The sequence below is a fragment of the Symphalangus syndactylus genome, chromosome 13 (assembly GCF_028878055.3).
Source record: "Symphalangus syndactylus isolate Jambi chromosome 13, NHGRI_mSymSyn1-v2.1_pri, whole genome shotgun sequence".
NCBI lineage: Eukaryota > Metazoa > Chordata > Mammalia > Primates > Hylobatidae > Symphalangus > Symphalangus syndactylus.
In genome coordinates this window covers 67,934,996-67,960,963 of record NC_072435.2, presented here as the reverse complement: position 1 = coordinate 67,960,963, position 25,968 = coordinate 67,934,996, and the positions used below count along the sequence as shown (strand labels likewise).

Sequence of the window (25,968 nt, the reverse complement as noted above, 5' to 3'; positions counted from 1 at the left end):
GAAAGGGAACTCCCTGACCCTTTGCGCTTCCTGAGTGAGGCAATGCCTCGCCCTGCTTCGGCTCGCGCAGGGTGCGCTGCCCCGACTGTCCTGCACCCACTGTTTGGCACTCCCTAGTGAGATGAACCCAGTACCTCAGATGGAAATGCAGAAATCACCCATCTTCTGTGTCGCTCACGCTGGGAGCTGTAGACTGGAGCTGTTCCTATTAGGCCATCTTGGCTCCACCCTCGAAAATAATATTTTCTTGAATCTGTCTCTTCTTCGTAATCTCTCTCATACTCTGGCTTATTTTGTCTTTTTTTTTTTTTTAACTCCTCTTACTATCATTCCCAATAATATTCCCTTTCGAGAGACTATGAAAAGAGTTACCTGTCTGGTCTCCTGCCTCTGATAGCCATTTCTTCTGGTCCCTGAAACAGATTCTGTACTTCCCCTTATCCTTATTTTTGTATACGTTCTCCATGCCTGAAATTCCACAATTGCCCTAAATAGAATTCTTAACTTTATGTGACATAATTCTAGTATCACATATTTCTAAGAAATCTTTCCCAATTCAAGTCAAAATTAAAACTGTTTTCACAATTTTATAGCACTTGATTTTGATAAATAACTTAGGAAATAGAACAATCTGTCTTATTTGAGAATTTATACATAACGCATACTTGCCATACCATTAGGAATCAGGAATGGAGGAGCCATGCTCTGCAAAACCCGGTATTTTGCTTCATGACTAGACATTCAACACATACCTGTTAAACTAGATAACTGAGTAACTGCATTAATGCGCAAAATATTAGTAAGAAATGATAGATAAAAATAAAACACTAATAAGTATAAGAGCAGTATTATTTGAGACAAAGACTAATCCTTAGTAAATATTTCTTCTGTTTTCTAAAAACATCCCAAGTAGAGACGTCAAGAAGAAAATAATTGTTTAAAACTAGATGCAGAATTTACTATTCATTTACATTGACTCCTCTTTTCTGATTCCCAAACTTACAATTCCCTTTTATTGATTTGCCCTAATACTCTTAATATATATATCTCCGTCATTTTTCTTAATCTCATCCGCTTAATCATTAAATTATAATTCTGAATCATAAAAGTTCATTTTGGTATCATATCAAAGTCATAAAGACACATGGCTCCAAAACTCAGATATCCATGTGCAGACACACCTCACTCACTCTACATTCAGCTGAAACATAACCAAGTATATCCTTAATGAAAGTGACATTTAGTAAAGGATGAACTATGGCAGACGACAGGCACTTTTGTGTAATCCTTTTGTTGCCAGAGAAAATTTGTTTGCAGGGTATGAAGAAATGATTTTACAGCACTTGAGAAAATATCTTCGCATATTTATTTTTAAAGAATAATTCTGAATTATGACTTGTCATCAACAAAACATTTAGAAAGTACAGTCATCCCAACAATATAAAATATCAATTACGAGCTTAATAACCAAGCCCAAAGAAGCTGGAGTCTTGAGGTAATATTTCTAAATCTTCTACCAAAAGCTGACAAAAAGTAAGTAATTGTTATTGTGTGAGTTGCTAAGAAAAAGGACTTTAGCAATAAATTATCTGAAAAATGTGTAAAGAAATCAATCCAGTCAAACAACAGTAGAATACATGTATTTGCTCCCGAGTATCCTGAAGCTGTTTAGAATGGACATGATATTGGGATATAAACTATCATGCAGTAAACACATTATATTGAACATGATTTGCAATAACTATGTGCTGAAAAAAGTTATAGGTAAAAATGTCAGAGGACAGCAGAGAAAATCCATAGATAAGATAAAAAGTTTTAAAAACTAGATATAATTTTTTTCTGGAAAAATGGGGGCCAATCAAACACTTAATAATAATTTTCAAATGTATGAAAGTTTTATATGAAGTAGATGTGGTCAGCTGATTCTCAACTACACTGGGAGTTAAATAACAACCACAGGGGAAAAAAATGACTGAAACAGAAATACTAAAGGCAGAAAGTGTTCCTTAAACCATGAAAGCCTTATATTTGGCATTAATCACTAATGGTACACGTAGATTGTTTTTCAAAAGGTAGTCTGAGTAAACTATATTTTCTTTTTGTATTAAAAATTTAAGTATTGACCTGCAAGAAAGTAGAATAAATTTCTCTGTAAAGACTTTCCACAATCAAACAGCTGCTCCCAAACTGTTTCCTACCATAGCTCACTGATACTGGAAAGAAGGGAATGGCCGAAAAATCACCAACTTTCTCTCTCTCTCTCTCTCTCTCACACACACACACACACACACACACACAAACCACACACAAAACATGAGAAGTCTAGTATAGTATTTCAAGGCTCCTTGTGACTGTATATGGTAAAGGCAAACAAATTTAACTATAAATTTCAATAATGTCATCCTAAGGTATACCAGGCACAATCTTTTAATTTGATTTTTAATTAGATTACTAATCTAATTACTATTAAATATCTCATCATACTACATTATTTAGTTTTAAAAGACTTGATATTTTTAGAAATGATAAACCTTGGGAAAAAATTAAAACTGGGTTTTGACTTCAAAATAGAATATTTTAAAATTTAAAAACAGTGCACATATCTAAAGGATAAAGTTATTTTATTCTTATTTTAAATGGAGATTCTAGCTTTTCAAAACCATTTTTCCTAAACCATGAATATGTTCAAGTGACTTTTTAAAATACCATTAAATTGAAGTAAATAAGAGTACACTTTTGTTCACAAGGTAATTTGTGTAAACATCTATAGCTTGTTCATCTAATTCAGAAACTCCGGTTTCAAATATGTCTTAGTATAAGCTTTGTCTTGGATGGATAAATGCATCATTGAGAACAGGTGTTAAAAGATTCCATGGAAGGAGATCGAGACCACGGTGAAACCCCGTCTCTACTAAAAATACAAAAAAATTAGCCGGGCGTGGTGGCGGGCGCCTGTAGTCCCAGCTACTCGGAGAGGCTGAGGCAGGAGAATGGCGTGAACCCGGGAGGCGGAGCTTGCAGTGAGCCGAGATTGCGCCACTGCACTCCAGCCTGGGCGACAGAGCGAGACTCCATCTCAAAAAAAAAAAAAAAAAAAAGATTCCATGGAAAATTAAGGAAATTTAAGTCAGGGACACTTGAGTCTTGGAGGTCAGTTCTCTGGAATTTCAGGCATACTTTCCCCATGAAAAGGATTCACTAGACATAACCATAAATAACTGTGCCCTTCATGTGTGCTCAGGATTGTCTGTTTTCCTTGAAGACCAGGATACACAAGCTGCTTCCTCTTTCAGACAAAGTGGTGCGGGGCCTCCTCTTATAGTAGAAGTTTTATTTAGCAGTTGTGGTGAACATCTCGTGTTCTGACACGACAGACAAGGACAAAAGCATAGTATACTTTCTCATTAAGCATCCATATGAGGGAATCTTCAAGGATGGGCTCACATAAGAGGCTGATGAGATTATTTACACAGATGGGCCATCACTGAGTTCAAGAACAATATTGAATAAAGCCATGCTTCTCAAACTCCACTGTGCTATAAAACTGAATTTACCATCCTGCTAGATCCATAATAAATAAAATATGTATTACAAGTGAATACCAGAATAACTGATGTTTCCATAATACCAATTAATCTGCAAAGGAAATGGACCAATTGAGATCTACACCTTGTTTTATCACTCATATATATGTAGAGAAGCAAGAAAAAAAATCTTGTCTAGGGCATGGGCTTGGTAACTGAATGACACTTTGTAATCTTCACTGTTGATTTCACTCATACATGACATGACCGATTTTCTGGAAGCTAAGAAAATTATTTTACTCTACTAATACTTGCAGGATAAGGGAAATAATTGCTTGAGTAAGGTTTTCTCTATCTCCCTTTCTGCTATTCTGACTTCAGGGAGAGTTTACGGAGAGGATGAAATGTCCTGATTAAAGTTTCATCAAACCACCTTCAGCTGTTCTCAAAAAAAATAAATTAGCCTCTTCATGTATATCATTGAGAAATGGATGATTTCTTTCTTTGCTTTTCTTCCAAAAAGGCAGAAGTCACAACTTCAGTGTGGATGTTGTGTATAGCAGAGGATAATGGAGAGCAGGTTAGTATTGAGGACTTGATAAAATCTAGAAGTCCGTCAATGAGGTACATAATCATCACCATCCCAGTTTGTAAAACAGGACAGCTTTCACTTCCAGTTTTTGCTTTTTGTTTTCAGAGTGGCAAAGCACAGATGTATTCTGTCCCCGGAGAATTTCAAAACTCAAAAACATATCGTCCAGGGAACTAAAATAAGCCATTTACCACAAAGCAAACTCTTCTGACAGTGGTGTATCATGAGCAGAATCAGCCCAAGTTTTTATGTCAAGACAAGCAAATACAGTCTTATTAGGGTGTATTCAGCAACCCCATGTAAGAAATTCACTGTTTAAGGTTTTCATTGAAGGTGTAGTTTTGTGTAATGCCATTAAGCTAAATCAATGCAATCTGAAGTTTCAATATCTGAGTTAAAGGTAAGAAAATAATTTTTATAAAACATATTGTAGAACTGGCATTCCACAAATTACATTTTGGAAAGCACAACCTTTCTAAAATAAAGTTCCTCAAGATATGTATGTAAAAATAAACAATGCCCTTTACCCTAGGAACCTATAAGTAAGCATTTAACACTCACTAAGCAAACATCCACATCACAGGTCCAGTTATGGCCTCTCCAAACTTTAGCTTTTTGTATGTGGCAGCAAGTTTCTACTTCTAGCTTTCTTCCATTCTTTTTCCATTAACCAGAATAAGAAATATTGACAGTTGCTACTAACAGGAGCCTAGAAGAAATAAACACCCTAATACCTGGTGATCTAGTACCTTTTCATTTTAAAACAATTAAAGGTAACTTAAGGTTCTTATGATTTAACGTAGAGCAAATGTAAGAAAGAAAAAAAAGCAAGTTACTTTTATGTCCTTATTCTTCAGGAAAAAGAAACAGTGTTCTATTTCACTTGCAGCAAGTTTCTCATGTAATCCACTAGCAACATCATGGCTTCTGCCTACAACGGGGTCACTGATAAGAGACATTAAAATAAGGTGATAAAAAACATTTGGTCCCAAAGCTATAAAAATGTTTTCTCAAGCAGAAGTGGAAAACAGTGAAAGATTTAGTTCTTAAAGTAAACAAAAGTGGAATTAGGAACAAAACTGCCATAAAGGGGCAGATCAATGGTCTGTCAGACTGTGAGCTGACAAAGGCATCAGGGGATGTGGACAGGCGAGTATGTTCATTGCTCTCCATGACCTTCATTTCAGAGGTGAGGGGCATGCCCTACATGTTCCTAACTTCTCCATTGGGTTTGTAGAAGGCATCAAAGGACACCAGAAAAAGGGATTATCACTTGGTGCTTGAGGAAAGTAATTTAGAGCAAACTAAAGAAGTTTTATTCTCCAGTATTTTTCAGAAGAGATGTGACTAGTTCAAACTAAACTCTTAAAAAGTTAAGAGGAACACTTATTAATAAAGTATGATATTGCTTCATAGTACAGAGCCATGTTTATTTCTCTTTTCATGCTAGATGTTTAACAATAAAAAAAATCAAAACTCATTGCTGTTAGTAATCTGAAACAATTAGAAATTCAATTTGCAAGACTACCTTAAAGCTTCTGTGGGCTTGGAGAGCAGGATTAATCACTGTTAAATTCATTCTAAATCCTGAACTATAAGTATTAGTTTTTGCTCACTATCTGTAAGTCACTGCATTAGGTGATAACTAGGATGTTTCTAAAAACTTTAATTCTAAAAGGACATACAGATATATGTAAATAATTACAAAATATAATAACTCTACTGAAAAAGAAATGAGTGTTTCTTCATGTTTTATGGGTAAGGTGCTCTATAAACATAAAAAGAAATCAAAGGTTAAGCAGTCTGGTGTAGGTGACGAAGAGCACAGACAGAATGGCCAGTGTTGAATCCTGACTCCACTATTTACTAACTGCAATGTTGGGCAAGTTACTGCTTCAGTGTCCTCATCTGTAAAATGGAGATGGAAAGAGCATTAATATAGCATGTGATTGTTGTAAGAATTAAATGACTTAATATACGTAAAAAAAGTACACAAAAGTATCTGGTACATAGTATTATATACATGTTAACTGACGTTATTATTTCAGACGTAACTATCTCGAAACATGCTAACTTTTCCCTAACCCTACCACCACACTCATTTCAAACTGAAAAAAACATTTTTAGGCATTAGACAGCACTTAAAACTCTTGCTTTTACTCTTAACAAACGTGACTACTGAAATAGTTTCAATGGCTCCACTTTAGTAGCAAGGTTCCTGCTGTGACAGATCCCCTTCCAGAAGGAAAATGATGTGGCAATAAATGTTTGCACATTTCATCTTAAAATCGTGGAGCTGGAAAACAGTTTGGGGAATATGTAAGCAAAACACAGACATTCAGCTGCTTGGTCATTGCTTTACTTGGGCCTATAGTACTTACCAGGGGAATACATACCAAAAATTCTCTACTTTAAGCCAGATATTTTTATGGCACTGAGCTAACTGCATCCTATTGTAAAATGACAGCAGAGAGGCAGCACACCACTAAACGACACAAGTTGGTTTGCTTGGATGTGCTCTACTCTGTAGAGGCCAAACCATGTTTCTCAGAATTGCTGCAACTCCCACTTTCCCCTCTACCCCATGCTCATCTCCACTCGGGGTCTCTGAGCTCCAAGATAGCCTTGGCATAGCGTTTTTCTGAGGTCCTTATGCTGTTGGCTCAAATTCAGAGAGTAAGCCAGGAAATACTAAATAGGGTAAAATAGGGATTGAAGAGAAGGGAGGCAATGCAAATTAGGTATCTCATCAAGGTAGACTCTTCGGGAACTATGAAATCATGAGACTGGTTTTGTAGGAAAGAACAAAATTGTATCTGAAAGTTATTTCCAAAGAGGGAAGAAATAAATGGTCAGATGAAAGGAAAAATTATTTGGATACATGTATAGTATTCTCCACTGTGAAAGTCAATACCTATTTGACTATGTGATCAGGCAATCACACAACAGGGCAGAATTTGGATTCAGGAAGATTGGGCTGAAATGTTGGTTCTGCTACTCATGAGCTATTATGAGTCTGGGCCAAATAATTTAACTATCTTTCAGCTTAGTCTAAAGTTCAAATTGCATGATATCTGGTAAAACTCTGGGAACATAGTGAACACTCAATAAATAACAGTTAATGTGAAAAAAGTATAATTTTAAAAGTTAATACCAGTTTTATCTCATTCAAGCTTTTAATACGCTAATAAAAGAGAATATAGATGATAAAATTGTGCTATGTTGATGCGTGAACCTTATTACTTTAAGACTTAGATCGCACTCAGAGCTCCATTTCTAAAAATGATGTCACTGTTTCAGGCAAAAATTTTCTGATGCTAAGAAGCTATAATTTGATAAAGAAACAAAGGACTGAAAAAGTAAGTGAAGTTAAGGCTTGAATCCATGTGTTACCAATTCTCACTGCCTTTTCTATACATCTTTATGTCTCCTGCATAACTCTTGCATACATAGTATCTTCACTTCTATCATTTAGTTTATAATTCTCTCTTTAGCTCTTTTTTAATCTGTGATGAACTCATCTGTCATATTTACTATATTCTTAAGTTATTGCATTTTCATTTCTAAGAATTCTCACTATTTGTTCTTTATATCTGCTTACATTTTGCTTATAATGTCTCTTTTTATTTCCTCAAATTTATTAATATATTACTTTATGCTCTAAGTCATGCATCCAGTGTCTTGGTCATATGAACAAATGATTCTTCTCTTAATTGTTTCCGCTGTCTCATATTCGTGGAAACTTGTTTCTTCGTGTGACTGGTGATTTTTGACTGTAAATTGCTTTTTTTCCTTGAGATTTATCTGTGGAAATCTTTTGAGATGAGGTATGAAGGTGGGCTTTTCTAGAAAGGATATGTTTTAGTGTCTGTCTGGTGTCTGGGGACACCTTCTAGTCCAGGAACAGCCATTTTAAATTAAATCCTGGCCTGAGGTTCACAGTGTACCAAGACGGTTTTCATCTGAGATCCAATGCCAGTCAAAGGTTGCTTGTAGTTGCAAATTTTCAGGAGAAATTTTCTTTCCGTTTTTAGTTGCTGCCAAAGTTTGGAACAGGTAATTTCTTTGTAGTCCCCTGAGGATGGGGATAGGTTTATTTCTCGTTCATCTGTGTGCTAAGGTATAACTCTTTAAGGTCCTGGCTTTATGGGAGGCCTCCCATTAAACTTCTCACCTTCGGCTTTGTCTTCTTTTCTTATCTCTGTGAAACCTTAAAAACTGTGCTTAAATTCTCCTGCTTGGGAAAATGACTTTAAGACAAAAGCCAGATTTTGTATTAAAAAAAAAAAAAATCTTTGTGTCTTCAAGGTAACAGTATGTTGTATGAAATCACAGTTAAGCCTCCAAATACTGATTCAAAATTAACTCAGAAAAAGCTGAAAGACATTCTCTTTTTAAAAGCAGAGAAATCAACAACTTGATTTTGGTTCTCCTAGGAAATATGCAATAGCATTAATGACAATAAATATAGACAACATGTAGTCTCTAGATAATTTTCTCAGCAGGTCATCAAATGGTCCTTAGCCTCCCACGAAAGAATCCATAAAAATATCTGGGAGAGTATGTCCAAAGAAACAATTTCATCATTTCCAAGGAAATAACATATTTACGTGAGAAAATAATACTTGGGCCAAAGAGAAAGGGTGTCTTTGTTGTTCGACTAGAATTGTATCTGCCCCGTGAAGCAACATGGTTTCACCTGTTTGAAGCTGAAACTCTAATTGAGGTTTATATATGTCTTTAATTAATAAAGCCCTGAATTCTTAAATATTTCAAAAATACAATTTTTATAATGAAATGAGATAATATTTAGGTCCACACGAAAAGGAAATTGTGATAAAAGGTGACCTCAATGGTAAAAACAACTGTGTACTAATGCCTCTGAACGTTATGTGTAACATTGGTAACTGCATAGGGCTTTTGAAGATGTTTATATTTCATTAACATACCATATGTTAATGTGGTTGATTAAAAATTGGTGTGTGGTTATGTTGATTAAAAATCATTCCTCAAATGCCAAAACACAATTCATTCACAATTATTCTACAGGAAAGATCAATTCAGTTCAATCTCTTTCAATATTGTTAGATGTACAAACACTGCTTATATTCTAAATATGTTTATTCTGAATTTTCTCCAAGTGTTCTTTCTGTAAATAGGAAGTTTTATTCCTACTCTCCTTTTCCTTCCTGTATACTTCTCATTTATCAAAATGTCAACCCTTGATTCTAGTTGCCTTGCTTACTTATCCTTTACATCTTAATTTATTCCTAAGTACTATAGAATTCTGTCAATCTGAAAAATTTATAAAAAATCTATATTACCATTTATATTATATATTATAAAATATATTATATAATTATATATTATAAAATATATTATATAATTATAATTATATATTATAAAATATATTACATAATTATAATTATATATTATAAAATATATTATATAATTATAATTATATAGTATAAAATATACTATATAATTATAATTATATATTATACATTCCCTTTATACTAACTGAAATACTTTTTATTTTTCATTATGTCTATTGATGAAGTCTAGCATAAGTAAACCCACTGTAAAAGTCATTAGAACTAAGCTTTTTGCATAAGCAGAAGACAAGAACAACTGTAGCTATAGAAGTATTTCTGAAAGCCGTGAAAGCAGAATCTCACTACAGCCAAGTTTTGCAAGCTAAGACTGCAAAACTTAAGCTTCTGGCCCTTAAGCTTCTCATATCATGAGATCACCACTTTGGCTCTCACAAAGCCAGTGTAAGAAAGCAGAAGAATAGAGTCAAAACCAACATTGCACCTTCTTAAGCTTTTCAGCAAAGTAAAAAAGACAGAAACTGTGTGCAACAGAGGAATTCAAAAGTAGCTATCTAAACCATTAGTTAACAACAATACAATGTGACACAAAGAGGGACAGCAGAGGATAAAAAGAATCCTTTGAATAGGATTAATCTATTCCTTACTCTATTCAATAACCTGCTACCTATTTTTATGAAATACAGACTTTTTCTTTCAGTCTCATCAAGTAAATGCCAAATCAGAGATGGACATCTAATGGGGAGAAGTGCAAGTTTCTAGAATGAAAACAAGCTGTTTTAAGTGTTAAGGTTTGCACAGGAAAAAATAAAAAGAAACCATTAAATGATGATGAATCAGTCAAATATGTGTGCAAAGGAAAACTTGCCTCCATCAGCAAAATGCACAAATTAATAATTTACCAGTAAGTGGTAAAGGCATTTATCACAAAAATATCAATAAAAGTATCTCCTCCAACCACGTACATTTTCTTTATGAAGGCAAATAGGTATTTTCTTTACAGAATGACTTAAAATTGCTGCTGGTCTAGTACAATGTTGATTTAGCTTCAAAAGCAAAGTCTGGTAACAAAGAAAAAGAATAACAAAAATATATCTAGAAATTATTTTGATGATGTTTAATAGGTATCAGTAGACCATTCAGAGATAGATGGGAATTATTTTTAAATTTTTTCTGTTTACCTAAGAAGCTAGTAGTTCTTTTCTAAACCACTCACACTTCTATATTTATAACAAAAAGAAATTTAATGATACAAACATAAATATGCAAATACAAAATTAATTTCTGATAAGCTGTAAATTTTATATTATCTGACTATTATGTAACATGAAGTTAATATCCAGGAGGAACTTTTTCAGTAGTTCTCCAATTTAATTTGTTAATTTTGGAGCACATTTTAAATTTTATTTCTAAAGAATATCAAAGAATGAAGATTTCACAAGCCTAAGTAGTTCATATTAAAATGTTTAATTGCCTTTTATGTCAAGAAGTTCTTTCTTATATTAACTGAAATTTCTTCCTGTAATTTAAGTCCATCTATCTTACTCTGACCTTGATGTTGACAGAGAAGTGGTGAGCAGCCTTCCCATAATGGCCATTCACATATTAGAGCCAATTATTAAGTCACCTCTTAGCCCTCTATCCTCCAGGGTGGACATATGTAAGTTCTTTAGCCTTTTCTATAGGCTTTATCTCCAAATGTTCCCAAATCAATCTCTCTTCCTCCCTTCTTTTTCTGGCTTTTTCTCCTTTGCCTAATTTTTTCAGTCCCAAGCTTGTCCACATTTTCCTTATGAGATTATCATAACCAGTGCTTATACTTCTTAGATTTTACAACCTTTATTTTTGATATGCATGCTAGTATGTTACTTATTTTTAAATAAGACATTTTTTTTCATTCATGGAATGAAAACCCAAATCATATTTTCTATTGAAACAATGGCACAATAGACAAGAATCCTGGCAGAGTGAAAAGCATATGAGTTAGAAACAATAAGATGTGAATCCCAGGTCTGACGCTTAGGAGCTGGAGCACATCATTAAACTTTCTAGGCCTCTATTTACTAAATTGAAGATAATAATTTATACCTTATATGTTACAAGTGTGGGAGATTAAATAAGTGGATGTCCAGTGGCAAAAAATAGCTGATACTATTATTGCCATCATATAGCACACTAAAAGCCTATTGTCCGACCATTTTACAGAAATGATCACAGGTGTTATATATAATCAATAAATGTAATATACCAGCTACTGTAGAATATCTAAAGAGAATCACAAAATAGTGATCCATTATATTCATTTGTTAGTATATATGTAACTGATTCACTGTGAGTAGGGAAAGCAAAGTCTAAGAAGAACCTGTTTAGAAAAATAAGAGCCAGGAAGACTTGCAGAACAGGAGGCTAATTGTGCCTGAGGCAGGAGAGGGAAGAGACAGCAGGAGAGTAGCTGAGCTCACAGAAGGGGGTCCCATGAGGTCCAGGGCTGAGGGGTCAGGCCACATGTGATGAAACCCATTAGAAAACTAAATGACTGGACAACACAATCTTTCTTTCCCCTCTGGAATTCATATGGAATTACCTTGGAAACTCCTTAATCCTATTTCAAGAGCCAACTCTTTTTCCTAATTCCTATAAACAGATGGGATCTTTCCCTCTGAAACAACAGAATGTTTTGTTTATATTGTTTTTCTGACATTTACTTTAATTTAACTCAATAAATATTTATTAGAGTGCTTACTGCACACAGGCAGTATAATAGGTACTGGAGATACATTAGTGATAAACCTAGACAGATCTCTGCCTTTATGAAGCTCACATTCAATGGGGGAAAGTGGAAAGTCAAACAATATAGTAAACATAACAGGATCAGAATAAGAAAAATGAGTAGGAAAAAGAGTGAAGGTGTCAGTTCCCATTTTAAATGGGAGGTCTTCTTGAGAAGGTGACATTTAAGTAAAGGATTTAAGAAGAGCAAGCTGGGACCATGACACTATGTGGAGTAACATTTTTCGTACAAAGAGAAAGGCCAGTTCAAAGGCCCTCATGTGGGAGGGAGTTTGGTAGAGCTCAGGGAAAACAAGGGAGCTGGTAGAACAGTAGCATCATGAGTGTGGGCAGAGTAATAGAGAATTCAGATAGATAAGAAATAAAATAAGAGTCAGGGGTCTGTAAGTACCTGGGGAGAACAGAATGAGTAGAGATCAGGAAGGGATTTGTGGGTCACTGTGAAGACTGTGTCTTTTATTATTATTTTGTGTGTGTCGGTGGGGGGGTTATCATGGAATTTCCAGCAAAGAACTGGCACAGTACGACACAGGTTTTATAAACATCACTCTGAATGCTTGGTAAAGACAGGCTGTAGGAGAACAGGATTAAAAGCAGAGAGATGTTGCAGAAAATGATTCTGGCAAAATGGTGCTGATTCAGACTGGGGTGGTATATTAGTCCATTCTCGCATTGCTATAAAGAACTACCTGAGACTGGGTAATTTAGAAAATTTAAAGAAAAGAGGTTTAATTGGCTCACAGTTCCATAGGCTGTACAGGAAGCATGGCTGTGGAGGCCTTAGGAAACTTACAATCATAACAGAAGGCAAAGAGGAAGGAGGCACATCTTACATGGCTGGAGCAGAAGGAAGAAAAGAGCAGGGGGAGGTGCTACACACATTTAAACAGCCAGATCTCATGAGAACTCATTCACTATCATGAGAACAGCAAGGGGGAAATCCACCCCCATGATTCAATCACCTGCCACCAGGCCCTCCTCCAACACTGGGGATTGCAATTCAAAATGAGATTTCATGTCCTTCTCCCATCGCAAAATACAGTCATGCTTTCCCAGCAGTCCCCTAAAGTCTTAACTCATTCCAGCATTAACTCAAAAGTCCACAATCCAAAGTCTCATCTGAGACAAGGCAAACCTCTTCCACCTATAAGCCTATAAAATCAAAACAAGTTAGTTACTTCCAAGATATAATTGGGATACAGGCATTGGGTAAATACTCCCATTCCAAAAGGGAGAAATTGGCCAAAACAAAGGGACTACAGGCCCCATGTAAGGGTGAAACCCAGCAGGGCAGTGATTAAATCTTAAAGCTCCAGAATATCCTCCTTTGACTCCATGTCTTACATCTAGGTCACACTAATCCAAGGGTTAGGCTCCCAAGGCCTTAGGCAGCTCTGCCCCTGTAGCTTTGCAGGGCTCAGTTCCCATGGCTGCTGTCAAGGTCTGGCATTGAGTGTTTGTGGCTTTCTAGGTACACGTTGCAAGCTATTAGTGGATCTATAATTCTAGGGTCTGGAGGATGGTGGCCCTCTTCTCACAGCCCCACTTGGCAGTATCCCAGAGGGGATTCTGTGTGGGGGCTCTAACCCCACATTTCCCCTCCACACTGCCCTAGTAGAGATTCTCTATGAGGGCTCTGCCCCTGCAGCAGATTTCCACCTGGACACCTAGGCATTTTCACACATCCTCTGAAATCTAGGTGTAGGCTCCCAAGCCTCAACTCTTGTCCTTTTTGCACCCACAGGCTTAACACCACATGAAAGCCACCAAGGGTTATGGCTTACACCCTCTGAAGCTATGACCCAAGCTACACCTTGGCCCCTTTTAGCCACTGCTGGAGCTAGGGCAGCCACAATGCAGGGTGCCATGTCCCAAGACTACACAGAGCAGCAGGGCTATGGGCCTGGCCCATGAAACCATGCTTCCCTCCTAGGTCTCCAGGCCTATGATGGGAGGAGATGCTAAAAGATCTCTAAAATGCCTTCAAGGCATTTTTCCCATTGTCTTGGCTATTGACATTCAGCTCTTCTTTTTTTTTTTTTTTTTTTTTTTTTTGAGACAGAGTCTCGCTCTGTCGCCCAGGCTGGAGTGCAGTGGCGCAATCTCGGCTCACTGCAAGCTCCGCCTCCCGGGTTCACGCCATTCTCCTGCCTTAGCCTCTCTGAGTAGCTGGGACTACAGGCGCCAGCCACCACGCCCAGCTAATTTTTTGTATTTTTAGTAGAGACGGGGTTTCACCGTGGTCTCAATCTCCTGACCTCGTGATCCGCCCGCCTCGGCCTCCCAAAGTGCTGGGATTACAAGCATGAGACACTGCACCCGGCCGACATTCAGCTCTTCTTATTCACATTTCTGCAATCCACTTGAATTCCTCCCAGAAAATGGGTTTTTCTTTTCTATCACATGGCCATGATATGAATTTTCCAAACTTTTACACTCTGCTTCCCTTTTAAGTTCCAGTTTCAGACAATTTCAGATTATCTCACACATACGAGAATATACTATTAGAAACAGCCAGGCTACATCTTGAATGCCTTGCTGCTTAGAAATTTCTTCCATCAGATACCATAAACCATCACGCTCAAGTTCAAAGTTCCCAGTAAGTTCCTCATCTCCATCTGAGACCTCATCAGCCTGGCCATCTCTGTTCATATCAATATCAGCATTTTGGTCAAAATCATTCAAAAAGTCTCTAGGAAGTTCCAAACTTTCCCACATCTTCCTGTCTTCTTCTGAGCCCTCCAAACTGTTTCAACTTCTGCCATTATCCAGTTCCAAAGTTGCTTCCATATTTTCAGGTATCTTTACAGCAATGCCCCACTCCTGGTACCAATTTTCTGTATTAGTCCTCACATTGCTATAAAGAATTACCTGAGACTGTGTAGTTTATAAAGAAAAGAGGTTTAATTGGCTCACAATTTTGCAGGCTGTACAGGAAGCATGGGTTGGGAGGCCTCAGGAAACTTACAATCATGGTGGAAGGCAAAGAGGAGGGAGGCCTATCTTACAAGGCTTCAGCAAGATGAAGAAGAGAGTAGGGCGAGGTGGTATACATATTTAACAGCCAGATCTCATGAGAACTCACTCACTATCAAGAGAACAGCAAGGGGGAAATCTGCCCCCATGATCCAATCACCTCCCACCAGGCCCCTTCTCCAACACTGGGCATTATAATTTGACATGATATTTGATTGAGGACACAAATTCAAACCTTATCTGGTGGCAACAGTGACAGGGATGAGAAGAGGTTAGATTATGAAAATATTCTGACAGCAGAGACAAGATATCCTTGTCTCTGGATGGCAGGATCAAGGGTAGCCTGGGAGCTTGGAGTTGCCATCCATTGAGATGGTCCATATCATAACTTGCCTTGAAATATATTGATTTGTGAAAGACATTGTAGATAAGAGCTCAAGATTCAAATTTAGATATATCTGACATCAAATCCTGAAATGTTTATTTGCTAAATATCTGATGCTGTGGCAATCACTTAGTACCTAAGTGTCAGTTTTCTCATTAGTAAAATGAGTTAAAAATGGCTGCATGCCAGCCAAAAAAACACATGAAGAAATGCTCATCATCACTGGCCATCAGAGAAATGCAAATCAAAACCACAGTGAGATACCATCTCACACCAGTTAGAATGGCCATCATTAAAAAATCAGGAAACAACAGGTGCTGGAGAGGATGTGGAGAAACAGGAACACTTTTACACTGTTGGTGGGACTGTAAACTAGTTCAACCATTGTGGAAATCAGTGTGGCGATTCCTCAGGGATCTAGAACTAGAAATACCATTTGACCCAGCCATCCCATTACTGGGTATATACCCAAAGGACTATAAATCATGCTGCTATAAAGACACATGCACACGTATGTTTATTGTGGCACTATTCACAATAGCAAAGACTTGGAACCAACCTATATGTCCAGCAATGATAGACTGGATTAAGAAAATGTGGCACATATACACCATGGAATACTATGCAGCCATAAAAAATGATGAGTTCATGTCCTTTGTAGGGACATGGATGAAACTGGAAAACATCATTCTCAGTAAACTATCGCAAGGACAAAAAACCAAACACCACATGTTCTCACTCATAGGTGGGAATTGAACAATGAGAACTCATGGACACAGGAAGGGGAACATCACACTCCTGGGACTGTTGTGGGGTGGGTGCGGGGGAGGGACAGCATTAGGAGATATACCTAATGCCAAATGACGAGTTAATGGGTGCAGAAAATCAACATGGCACATGGATACTTATGTAACAAACCTGCACATTGTGCACATGTTTCCTAAAACCTAAAGTATAATAATTAAAAAAAAAAAAAAAGATTCTAAAAAAAAAAAAATGGCTGCATGCCAAGTTTTCTGTCAGGAATAAATGGGATAATACATGCAAAGCATTTCAGGAAATACATTGTACATAGTAAGTGATCATTAAATGATAGATATGCTTTTGTAGTACTCACAGGATAATCACTGTTTTTATTTCATGTGTTTTATGTCTTCTATTGGGTTGCATTCTTTTCTTGTTTTGTTTGTTTGTTTGTTTGTTTGAAATAGGATTTTGCTCTCTTGTCCAGGCTGGAGTGCAGGAGAACTATTATAGCTCACTGTAGCCTCTAACTCCCAGACCCAAACATTCCTCCTCCCTCAACTTTCTGAATAGCTGGAACTAGAGACATGCACCATGATGCCTAGCTAATTTCAAAAAATTTTTTGAATGTTTTGTAGAGACAGAGTCTCACTATGTTCACCAGACTTGAGTTGAACTCCTGGGCTCAAGCAGTCCTCCCACCTCAGCCTCTCAAAGTGCTGGGATTACAGGCATGAACCATCATGCCCAGCTGGGTTGCATTCTTGAAGAAAGCCATCATCTTTTTTCCCCCCTTGCAGAAATAAGGCATACTGTGTGTAGCATTAATAGTGCTCTCTCTGTGCTCACCTGACTGACATGATGTTGTGGATGGGGAGCCTGGTATTACACAGGGTGATAGATACAAATGGATGACTGGCCTTTCCTATTCATTTCTAAAGATGATAGAAATTTCACACGTTGACTTCTGTTGGTCAAAGGATTTTCAAATAAAAGGTGTGGAATATATTGGCAAAGCATAGCAAGTTAAATTTCTACCACCATCACTTTTTAAAAAATTTGTGTCCCCAATGATCCCTTGAAGAGTTTTTCACTTGCTAATTCTCTTACCTTTTATTCTATATAATTTTGTTTGGTGTACAGATATACTAACCATGACATAAGAATTGCTGAAAAACTGTTCCTGCTTGTAAAGGATCCTCTTTAAAACTGAAGTGATTTTGAACTGTGTTCTTCTCTTCCAAGCTTGTAGCAACCCTCTCCACCTTGGCATCATAGGTAAATTTAATGAGCATTCACTCACTTTCATCATCTAGGTCACTGGGTCACTGATTCTTGTTTCCTTTGTGCTTTTAGAACAAAGAGACTGTCTCAATCCATCTATTCCAGTCCTTCCTGTCTATGGACAGTATTTTCCTGCTTCCATTACACTTTAAGAATAAAAGCATTTTCAGTCTACTATTAAAATGGGAAACTTGTTATTTCACCAGATCTAATTTTTTTAAATAGAGTGGTTTTCATGTTTTTCTCTTCCCATTCTAAAAAATGCTCGCAATTTTAGGAGTTTTTTATTCTTTTAATAATGGTCTTGGGACTATCCATATTGAACATTACTCAGTATTTCTTCAAAGGCAGTCAGCTCTTAAATTCAATCCCAAATTAGTAGCTGGTCTATTGGTTCCTAACCTTTATTTTTTTTATAATCTTCTGTCCCGTTATAATGCATTTCTTTGTAAAAAGCTATTTAAAGTGTATTGTAATTATTATTCAGGGAGAATAACAAAAAACAGAACTGGGAATAATTAGAATAATTATTAAGGAAATAATTACAAGAGATGATAAGCTAGCAAAACACTGATGCAATGAGGGGTTGACCGTTGGCAGAGGTTAATGTTGACTAGTAACAGAGATCTTTAGGGAGAAGAACACCGAAGAGCAGTGGCGAGAAATTTTTGTTGTGTTACATACAACATTCCAAATTATAAGTGATACATTCTACAACTCCAGTCTCTACAATCTTTCCTGAATTGTCCAGATCTATCAATATTAACTCCATCTCTACATCTACAGAAATATTCTTTTTAGAATGCAATTTTAATAATCTGACTCCTCTGCTTTAAACTCTTCTTGGTTCTATCTGACCTGTTGGATAAAATACAAATTTCTGTCTGGGAGCAGTGGCTCATGCCTGTAATCCCAGCACTTTGGGAGGCTGAGGCAGGCAGATCATGAGGTCAGGAGTTCAAGACCAGCCTGGCCAATATGGTGAAACCTCGTGTCTACTAAAAATACAAAAATTAGCCAGGCGTGGTGGTAGACACCCATAATCCCAGCTGCTCAGGAGGCTGAGGCAGAAGAATCACTTGAACCCGGGAGGCAGAGGTTACAGTGAGCTGAGATCATGCCACTGCACTCCAGCCTGGGCGACAGAGCGAGACTCTGTCTCAAAAAAAAAAAAAAAAAAAAAAATTTCTTAGTGCGAAAGGAAATGTCTTCCAAGTTCGTATCCAGCTTATTCTTCCAGCCCGTCTGCTACCCAAAATTCACATTCTGCTATGATCATGTTTAACTCTTTGATGTTCCACTTAATCACCAGTTTTCTTTTCTGAGCTTCCTCTAAAGAATGATTTTCTTGTTTTTTTTACAGTTCCTCTCTACTCCCCTGTCTCGTGACTGTATCTTGTACATATTTCTATCATAACTCCTTAGATTCTGAGGTGGCATCCATTACTTTTTTTCTACTGATCGTTTTCTTTCAGAAATTGCTCCTCCTCTACTTTGAGTGATCCCAGGGGGCCTACCTACTATGGGACTTTTGTCTCACATCACAGAGGATGAGCTCATGAACTTCTCCGACCAGTTAGAATACTCCATCCCTGTGGACACAAGGATTGGCCAGTAATAATCTATTTCCTATTCAAAACAAATCATAGCCCTTTGGAGAAACAGATATAGCTTCTATCGAATGAGAGTCAATTTACTCTTTCTCTGAGCTCATTAGGGTCACAAGATTGAGGCCCATATGAGATGAGTCTTAGCACATCTTAAGGATCATTTAGAAATTAAGTCAGATAGAGAGAAAGAGATCCAATAAACTGAAGAAAGGTAGATTTCTGATGATATTGTAAATACCTAATTCAACTATTCTGAAAGTTAATACTACATATCGAATTTACCCATTATTTAGTCAACAAGACCAAATAAATGGCTTAAGATAACTTCAGGTAGGTGTCAACATTTAATATGGAAATATTGCTGGATAACACTCATATGTTACTGCACTGGTTTACTTACACGTTTTCTCTCCTTTGTGTACTATTGATTGTTATATCTCTTCTACTCAGCACACAGTGCCTAGAACATAAGCACGGGCTTATCAAATGATTTTGGAATAAATGTCCCAGCCAAACTTGTTAATCAAATATGAAAATAATTAAGAATACTGGCTCTGGAACCTGACTTTCTGGGAAACATATCCTTGAATTTACCATAACTCAACATACTTATCTTGAAAGTGAGGCTTATGATCATAACAACCCCATCAGATGCTTATAAGAATTAAATTATATAATAAATGTAAAAATCTTAGTTCAGTGACTAGTACAGAGTATCCATGTTAATAAATGTTAGCAGTTATTATTTATGTCTCCAGAATCATCTATATCACCTGTCATACATCCCAGAATGATGTGGTTTAACCAACAAAACCCAACATAGTTTACCTTTGTTCCACTTACAAAGTAATTGGTTATTACCCATTATGCACATACTAGTTTTCTTATAGGAAGAACCTGAGTGAAGCCAAATCAAAGAACAAGGCTAAGAAACTGAATTTACATAAAGGCCTGATGCTGAGATTATGAAAATGAAGTCCCTGAAATTTCAGCCTCAATGTTTTAATCCTCATTTCTCCATATTCACATTTGAAAATTACTTTTCAGATATGCCAGCAGATAACTGGGTCACTATTTTTCTCCACAGTTTTAGATGTTTGATTTGGTACTATGTGAGTGAATCCACACAATGAAGGCCCATCAAGAAAGCATGATGAACAAGTGGACAGAAAATCAATAAGGATACAGAACACTCGAACAACTCTATCAACCAACCTCACCTAATTGGCATTTATAAAACACTCCAGCTAACACTAGTGGAATACATATCCTTTTGAAGTGGATACAGTACATTTACCAACACATATCAACTTATAGGCCATAAAATAAACCATAATAAATCTAGGGAGATTCAAGTCATACAGACTATACTCACTGACCACAATAAAATTAAATAAATGAATAACAGAAAATTTTCTGGAAAACTCTTCTAATATTTGGAATCTAAATAATGCACTCTGAATAAGACACGAGGCAATTAACAAATGAAATGGATAATTAGCAAGTATCTTAAAGTGAATGAAAATGAAACTTCAACATATCAAAATTTGGGAGATTTCCTAGGTTGTACACTTAGGAAAAAATTTACAGAATAAATGCTTAAAATAGAACAGAAGAAAAGTCTCAAGTTAATGACCTAAGCTTCTACCTTAGGAAACTAGAGAAGAAAAGAATTTAAATTCAAAGTAGGTAAAAAAGGGAAATATTGATTAGAGAGGATATCTACGAAATAGAAGACAAGAGAGAAAATCAATTACAACAAAAGATGCTTTTTGAGATCAATAAAATTTATAAATGTCCAGCTAGACAAATCACAAAAAAAGGAATAATACACAAATTACCAATATCTGGAATGAAAGGGGTTATATGATTAGAGATGCTACAGTTATTAAAGGGATAATAAAGGAATATATCCTGTAAAACTTTATGCCAATAAAGTAAACATTTTGGATGAAATGGGCCAAGTCCTTGAGAAAGAAAGAAACTACCAATGCTCACATTAAAATAAATAAATAACCCACCATATATTAATAAAATTAAGTCATTAGTTAAAAACCTTCCCAGAAGAAAATTTCAGGTCCCTACTGCTATACTGGTAAATTCTAACAAACATTCAAGAAAGACATAATATAAATTCCATACAAATTCTCCCAGAAAGTTGAAAAAGATAATAGTTTCCACTGCATGATGCTAGTATTATAGTGACAACAAGGTGAAAGACGTTACAAGAAAGAAAATTACACACTAATATCCCTCATTAGCACAGATGCAAAATTTCTAAACATGTTTTTAGCAAACTGAATCCAACAATTTATAAAAAGGATAATATATTATGACTAAATGACATTTGTCTCAGGAATGCAAAGATGGTCTAACATTAAAAAAATTAATCATTATAATTCACCATATTAACAAACTAAAAAACAAAAAATATATAACCATCTCGATAGATGCTGGAGAAAAGCATTGAATTGAGTCAACATCCATTTCTGATTACAACTTTTAGCAATGTCAAAATAGCATGCAACATCTTCAACCTGATAAAAGGCATTTATAAATATTTGGAGACATCATACCTAATGGATAAAGACTGAAGGTCTTGCTTCTAAAATTAGGAACAACACAAGGGTTTGCTCTCACCACTTCTACTTAACATTGTACCAGAAAAATATGCAAAAATGAATTGTATTCTATGTACAGCAACTCAAAAATTAGAAATGAAATTTTAAAATAATACTATTTACAATAGCCCAGAAATGTAAAATACTTAGGGATAAATCTGAAAAAAATATGAAAAATGTATTCACTAAGAACTACATCATTGATAGAAATAAAGGGGACCTAAAGGAACTGGAGGCATACTATATTCATGGGTCAGTCAATATTGCTAAGATGTCAACTCTCCCAAATTGTTTTATAAACATAATGCACATTTCCTGCAATTCAAGTATAATTTTTGTAGGAGTTTACAAACTCATTCTTAAACTCATATGCAAAGGACCAAAGAAACTTAAAAAAAAAAAAAAAAAAAAAAAAGAACAAAGTTGGAGGACTAACAGGACCCAACCAAAATTTTTTTTTGTGTTAACTACAGTAAATGCTTCCGGGAATAACTTCCAACTTCCTAGTTATTTCTATGCTGTTATTCATGATATCTTTTTATCCCTCACAGAGTATCAAGAATAGTATTCCAGGATGAGCGCCATGGCTCAAACCTGTAATCCCAGCACTTTGGGAGGCCGAGGCGGGTGGATTACTTGAGAACAGGAGTTCGAGACCAGCCTGGCCAACATGGTGAAACCTGTCTCTACTAAAAATACAGAAATTAGCCAGGCATACTGGCACATGCCTGCAGTCCCAGCTACTCAGGAGGCTGAGGCAGGAGAATCACTTGAACCCAGGAGGTGAAGGTTGCAGTGAGTCTAGATGGCGTCACTGCACTCCAGCCTGGCGACAGAGCGAGACTCCATCTCAAAAAAAAAAAAAAAAAAGTACATAGAAATTCCAACAAATGCAATTTAACCTACACTAAAGATCACAGCAGACTTTGATCCTATTTTAACTATTATTAAGTGGCTAGTGCATGTAAAACACTAAGAGGCACATCATGTTAAAATTAGAACAACTAAGAGATATAGATAGAAAGAAAAATCCTAATCCAAGTAACAATGGGAAAAATTCATATTTGCCTTATTTTTATATCTAGTCATTGGCTCAAAATTATTTGTTGCCATTCAAAGTCCAGCCTTTTTAAAATTTCTTGTTATGCTTAGTTATTCAGGAAACATGTTTAATTTTCAAAATCTCTTTTAAATAATGTTTATAAGATGCATGTATCATGTCATTACCTATATCCATTTGCATCAGCCCATCAAAATAAATTAGTATTTAAGGGCATTGGTGAAAATTAATTTGTCACTATATGGGTCAGCCCTCTTATTAATAATAATAAAAACTGACATTTACATAAAATCATTTGTACAGCAATTTCATATCGAGTGCCCAAATATTTATTAATATTTCCAGTATTTCCATGCATTATTTGGCAAACATTAATCTCCATTTTGCCAACTTTAAAAGCAAAGCCGTGGCTCATAAAATGACATGAACCTAGTGACTCTGTTTTCTAACTCACAGTCTACGTCTATCTGCCCGGAAGAAAAGAAAAATATATACATCTAACATGAATTAGTTTAGCTATCTTGGTAGTGAAATATCTAATTGGCACTTTGTTCTTTATTCCCACCTTTTTATATGCGATCCAGTCAAACACCCTGTCAATATCTGTTGCCCGCAGCACTTCCTGTGATACTGGATGGGAACTGGCCAAACCGTCCAGCAGCATCACTTCATGCAGAACATCGGTCAGAAACCTCTGCTTTTCCTGCAATACAGTAGACGGGGCAACATCATAGCTGATTCATAGTTAGACATAATGTGTATGATGACATGAACATAATGTGTGTCACTTAACTGCGGATGTTCATCAGTCTTCCAAGGCATGACTCAACTCTAAAGTAAACCCAATAAAAATGCTCCTTAAGTTACTCTAAAAAGAAGGTGGTTGACTTAAGCACAACATGAAACAAAATCAATGGACTACATTGGTCCCTAAACAGATAAAAACAGTGAACTCTGTGTTTTAACAGTGGCTAAAGCAAATTTGGACAATGGGCAGGCAATAACAACAATGAGAAGATACAGGCTTATTTGTGCATTTTACAAGGTTAAACATTATAATTTCAGTCCCAAATCACCTTTTAGGTAAGTTAAATATAAGAAGTACTAACCTTCTGGTATTCATACCATGGATTTCTAGTAACATTTAAACAGCTCTTTTTTTTCCCTGTCCTTCCCTCCCTTCCTGTCTCCTTCACACACTCACACAAAACACACACACACACACACACACACACACACATTTATTTTCTGAAAAAATTTCAAGGGACCACAACTAGTAATAAAAGGCACTCTTCACATCAAGCTACAATACTGGTGGATGTTATTTGGGAATTCAAAATAGTGGACATAAAGTGGAGATCAATAGGTATTAATAATCCATTGCCATGAAGAAATGAAAATAGAAAAATCATGAGACTTCCATTCTCTGCCTGTTGAGACATTAGTATTTGCTCTGGTGAAAGCTGATTTGCTATGTTAAAAAATAAACTGTAAAGAAAAAGTACTTCTCTGTTTTTGTTTTCTTGTTTGTTTGTTTCGGAAAGTCTGCTTTAAAGAAACAGCTAGGTTTTTGTTAATAGAAATGCTGGCAGCTAGTAGTCTTCCCGGCCTCCTGCCTTCATTGAAAGAGGAGAGTAAGAAAAAAGAAACTGCAAAATATAACAAAGGCTAAATAGCCCCTAGATAGTTGTGACCTGAGGAGTATCATTACAGAGATTAAGACTCCAATGCTTAAATTGCTTTAGCTAATTCTGAACTCACTCCTGGAGTCTCCTAGTTTTGAGCCCAGCAGATAAACAGCATGTTATTTCTGAGTGAGCTGTAATTTCAAGCTGAGAGTACACCAATCCTGGATTTAAAGAAATGGAAATGGAGAAAAAATACGCCAAGAAAATAATTGTTAACTGGACATAAATGTGTGTGGTAATTTAAATCTGGCTTTAAAGAAAGATTTTTTTCACCCTCATTTGCTCAATGATTTAGTATGTTTAATTGATAATTTATTTAATGAGGCATCCGACTAGATACTATAAGGTTTATTTACTAATAGATTATGCTTTATAGTCTATGGCCCATATATTTAACTTCCTCAGTCCTCTGTTGCTCTAAGAGCTTCACAGCAATGGTCTTTGCTCCATCCAAGAGGATTATATGGTAATGACTGAATCAAATCACGCTTTGAGTCCCAGAGGGCTGCTCCAGACCATAAGAGGCCACAGATGAGAAGTTCAAACTTAGACTGAATTAAATGACAAATATGACATAAATACTATATTTCTTCTCAAACCAATTTCCTAATTCAAGACAAATTAAAAAGAGTAGAATTAGACATTATGCTTTAAAATTGTAAGATTAATAACACTAATATTCACATTGTTCATTTAAGTCCACTGAAAAGCAACAATAAGATCTCAGAAAAATAGCATAGTCTTAGAGAATAAGAAAAAATTATGTATCAATTTCAAAAGAAAAAATTTAATGTTATTTTTAAGCACATATACGATCTTGTTATTTATTCAATTTTAAAATGTATATGAAAACTATCTGATATTAGAATTAATGGGAAAAATAATGAAATTATAATTATACTTCAACTTGACCAATGAACACTTTTGTTTATAAGAAATACGAATTAAAAGTGTGATTCCATTCTGAAGATAAAATAATATTTAGCCATTTAAACAACAATTGCCTGCTCTATTACAAGCCATTCAAGTACTTGATCTAAAACAACCAGGTAAAGTGAACTTAAAATGATGCTTTATTTAAATCTTAATTTTAATATTTGATAACAATAAATACATATTGATCAATATTAAAATTTACTAAACATACCTTGGTTTGCTAGAGATGTAATTTTTTAAATGGTATAAAGTAAATGGCTATATAATTTAAAAAATAAAATCTAAGGTAAATTCCAAAGAGAAAACTTTCCTGTTAAAAGAAATATGAATTATATATTACATTATTGCCTCATGCTTCTGGAGGAAAACAAAAACAAACCTTGCCTAGTCAGTAGAATTTCAATAACCAGTGTTTAAGTTTTGGA

The 25,968-nt window shown here is 35.8% G+C and overlaps 1 protein-coding gene across 1 annotated transcript in view; it reads right to left on the bottom strand.

Annotated features, from left to right (window-relative positions):
• TRHDE (thyrotropin releasing hormone degrading enzyme) overlaps positions 1 to 25,968 on the bottom strand; it is a 400,153-nt gene that overhangs the window by 145,785 nt on the left and 228,400 nt on the right. The window contains exon 6 of the mRNA XM_055240001.2: positions 23,485 to 23,622. Within this exon, the coding sequence (XP_055095976.1) occupies positions 23,485 to 23,622 (138 nt within the window). The remainder of the gene's footprint in view (positions 1 to 23,484; positions 23,623 to 25,968) is intronic.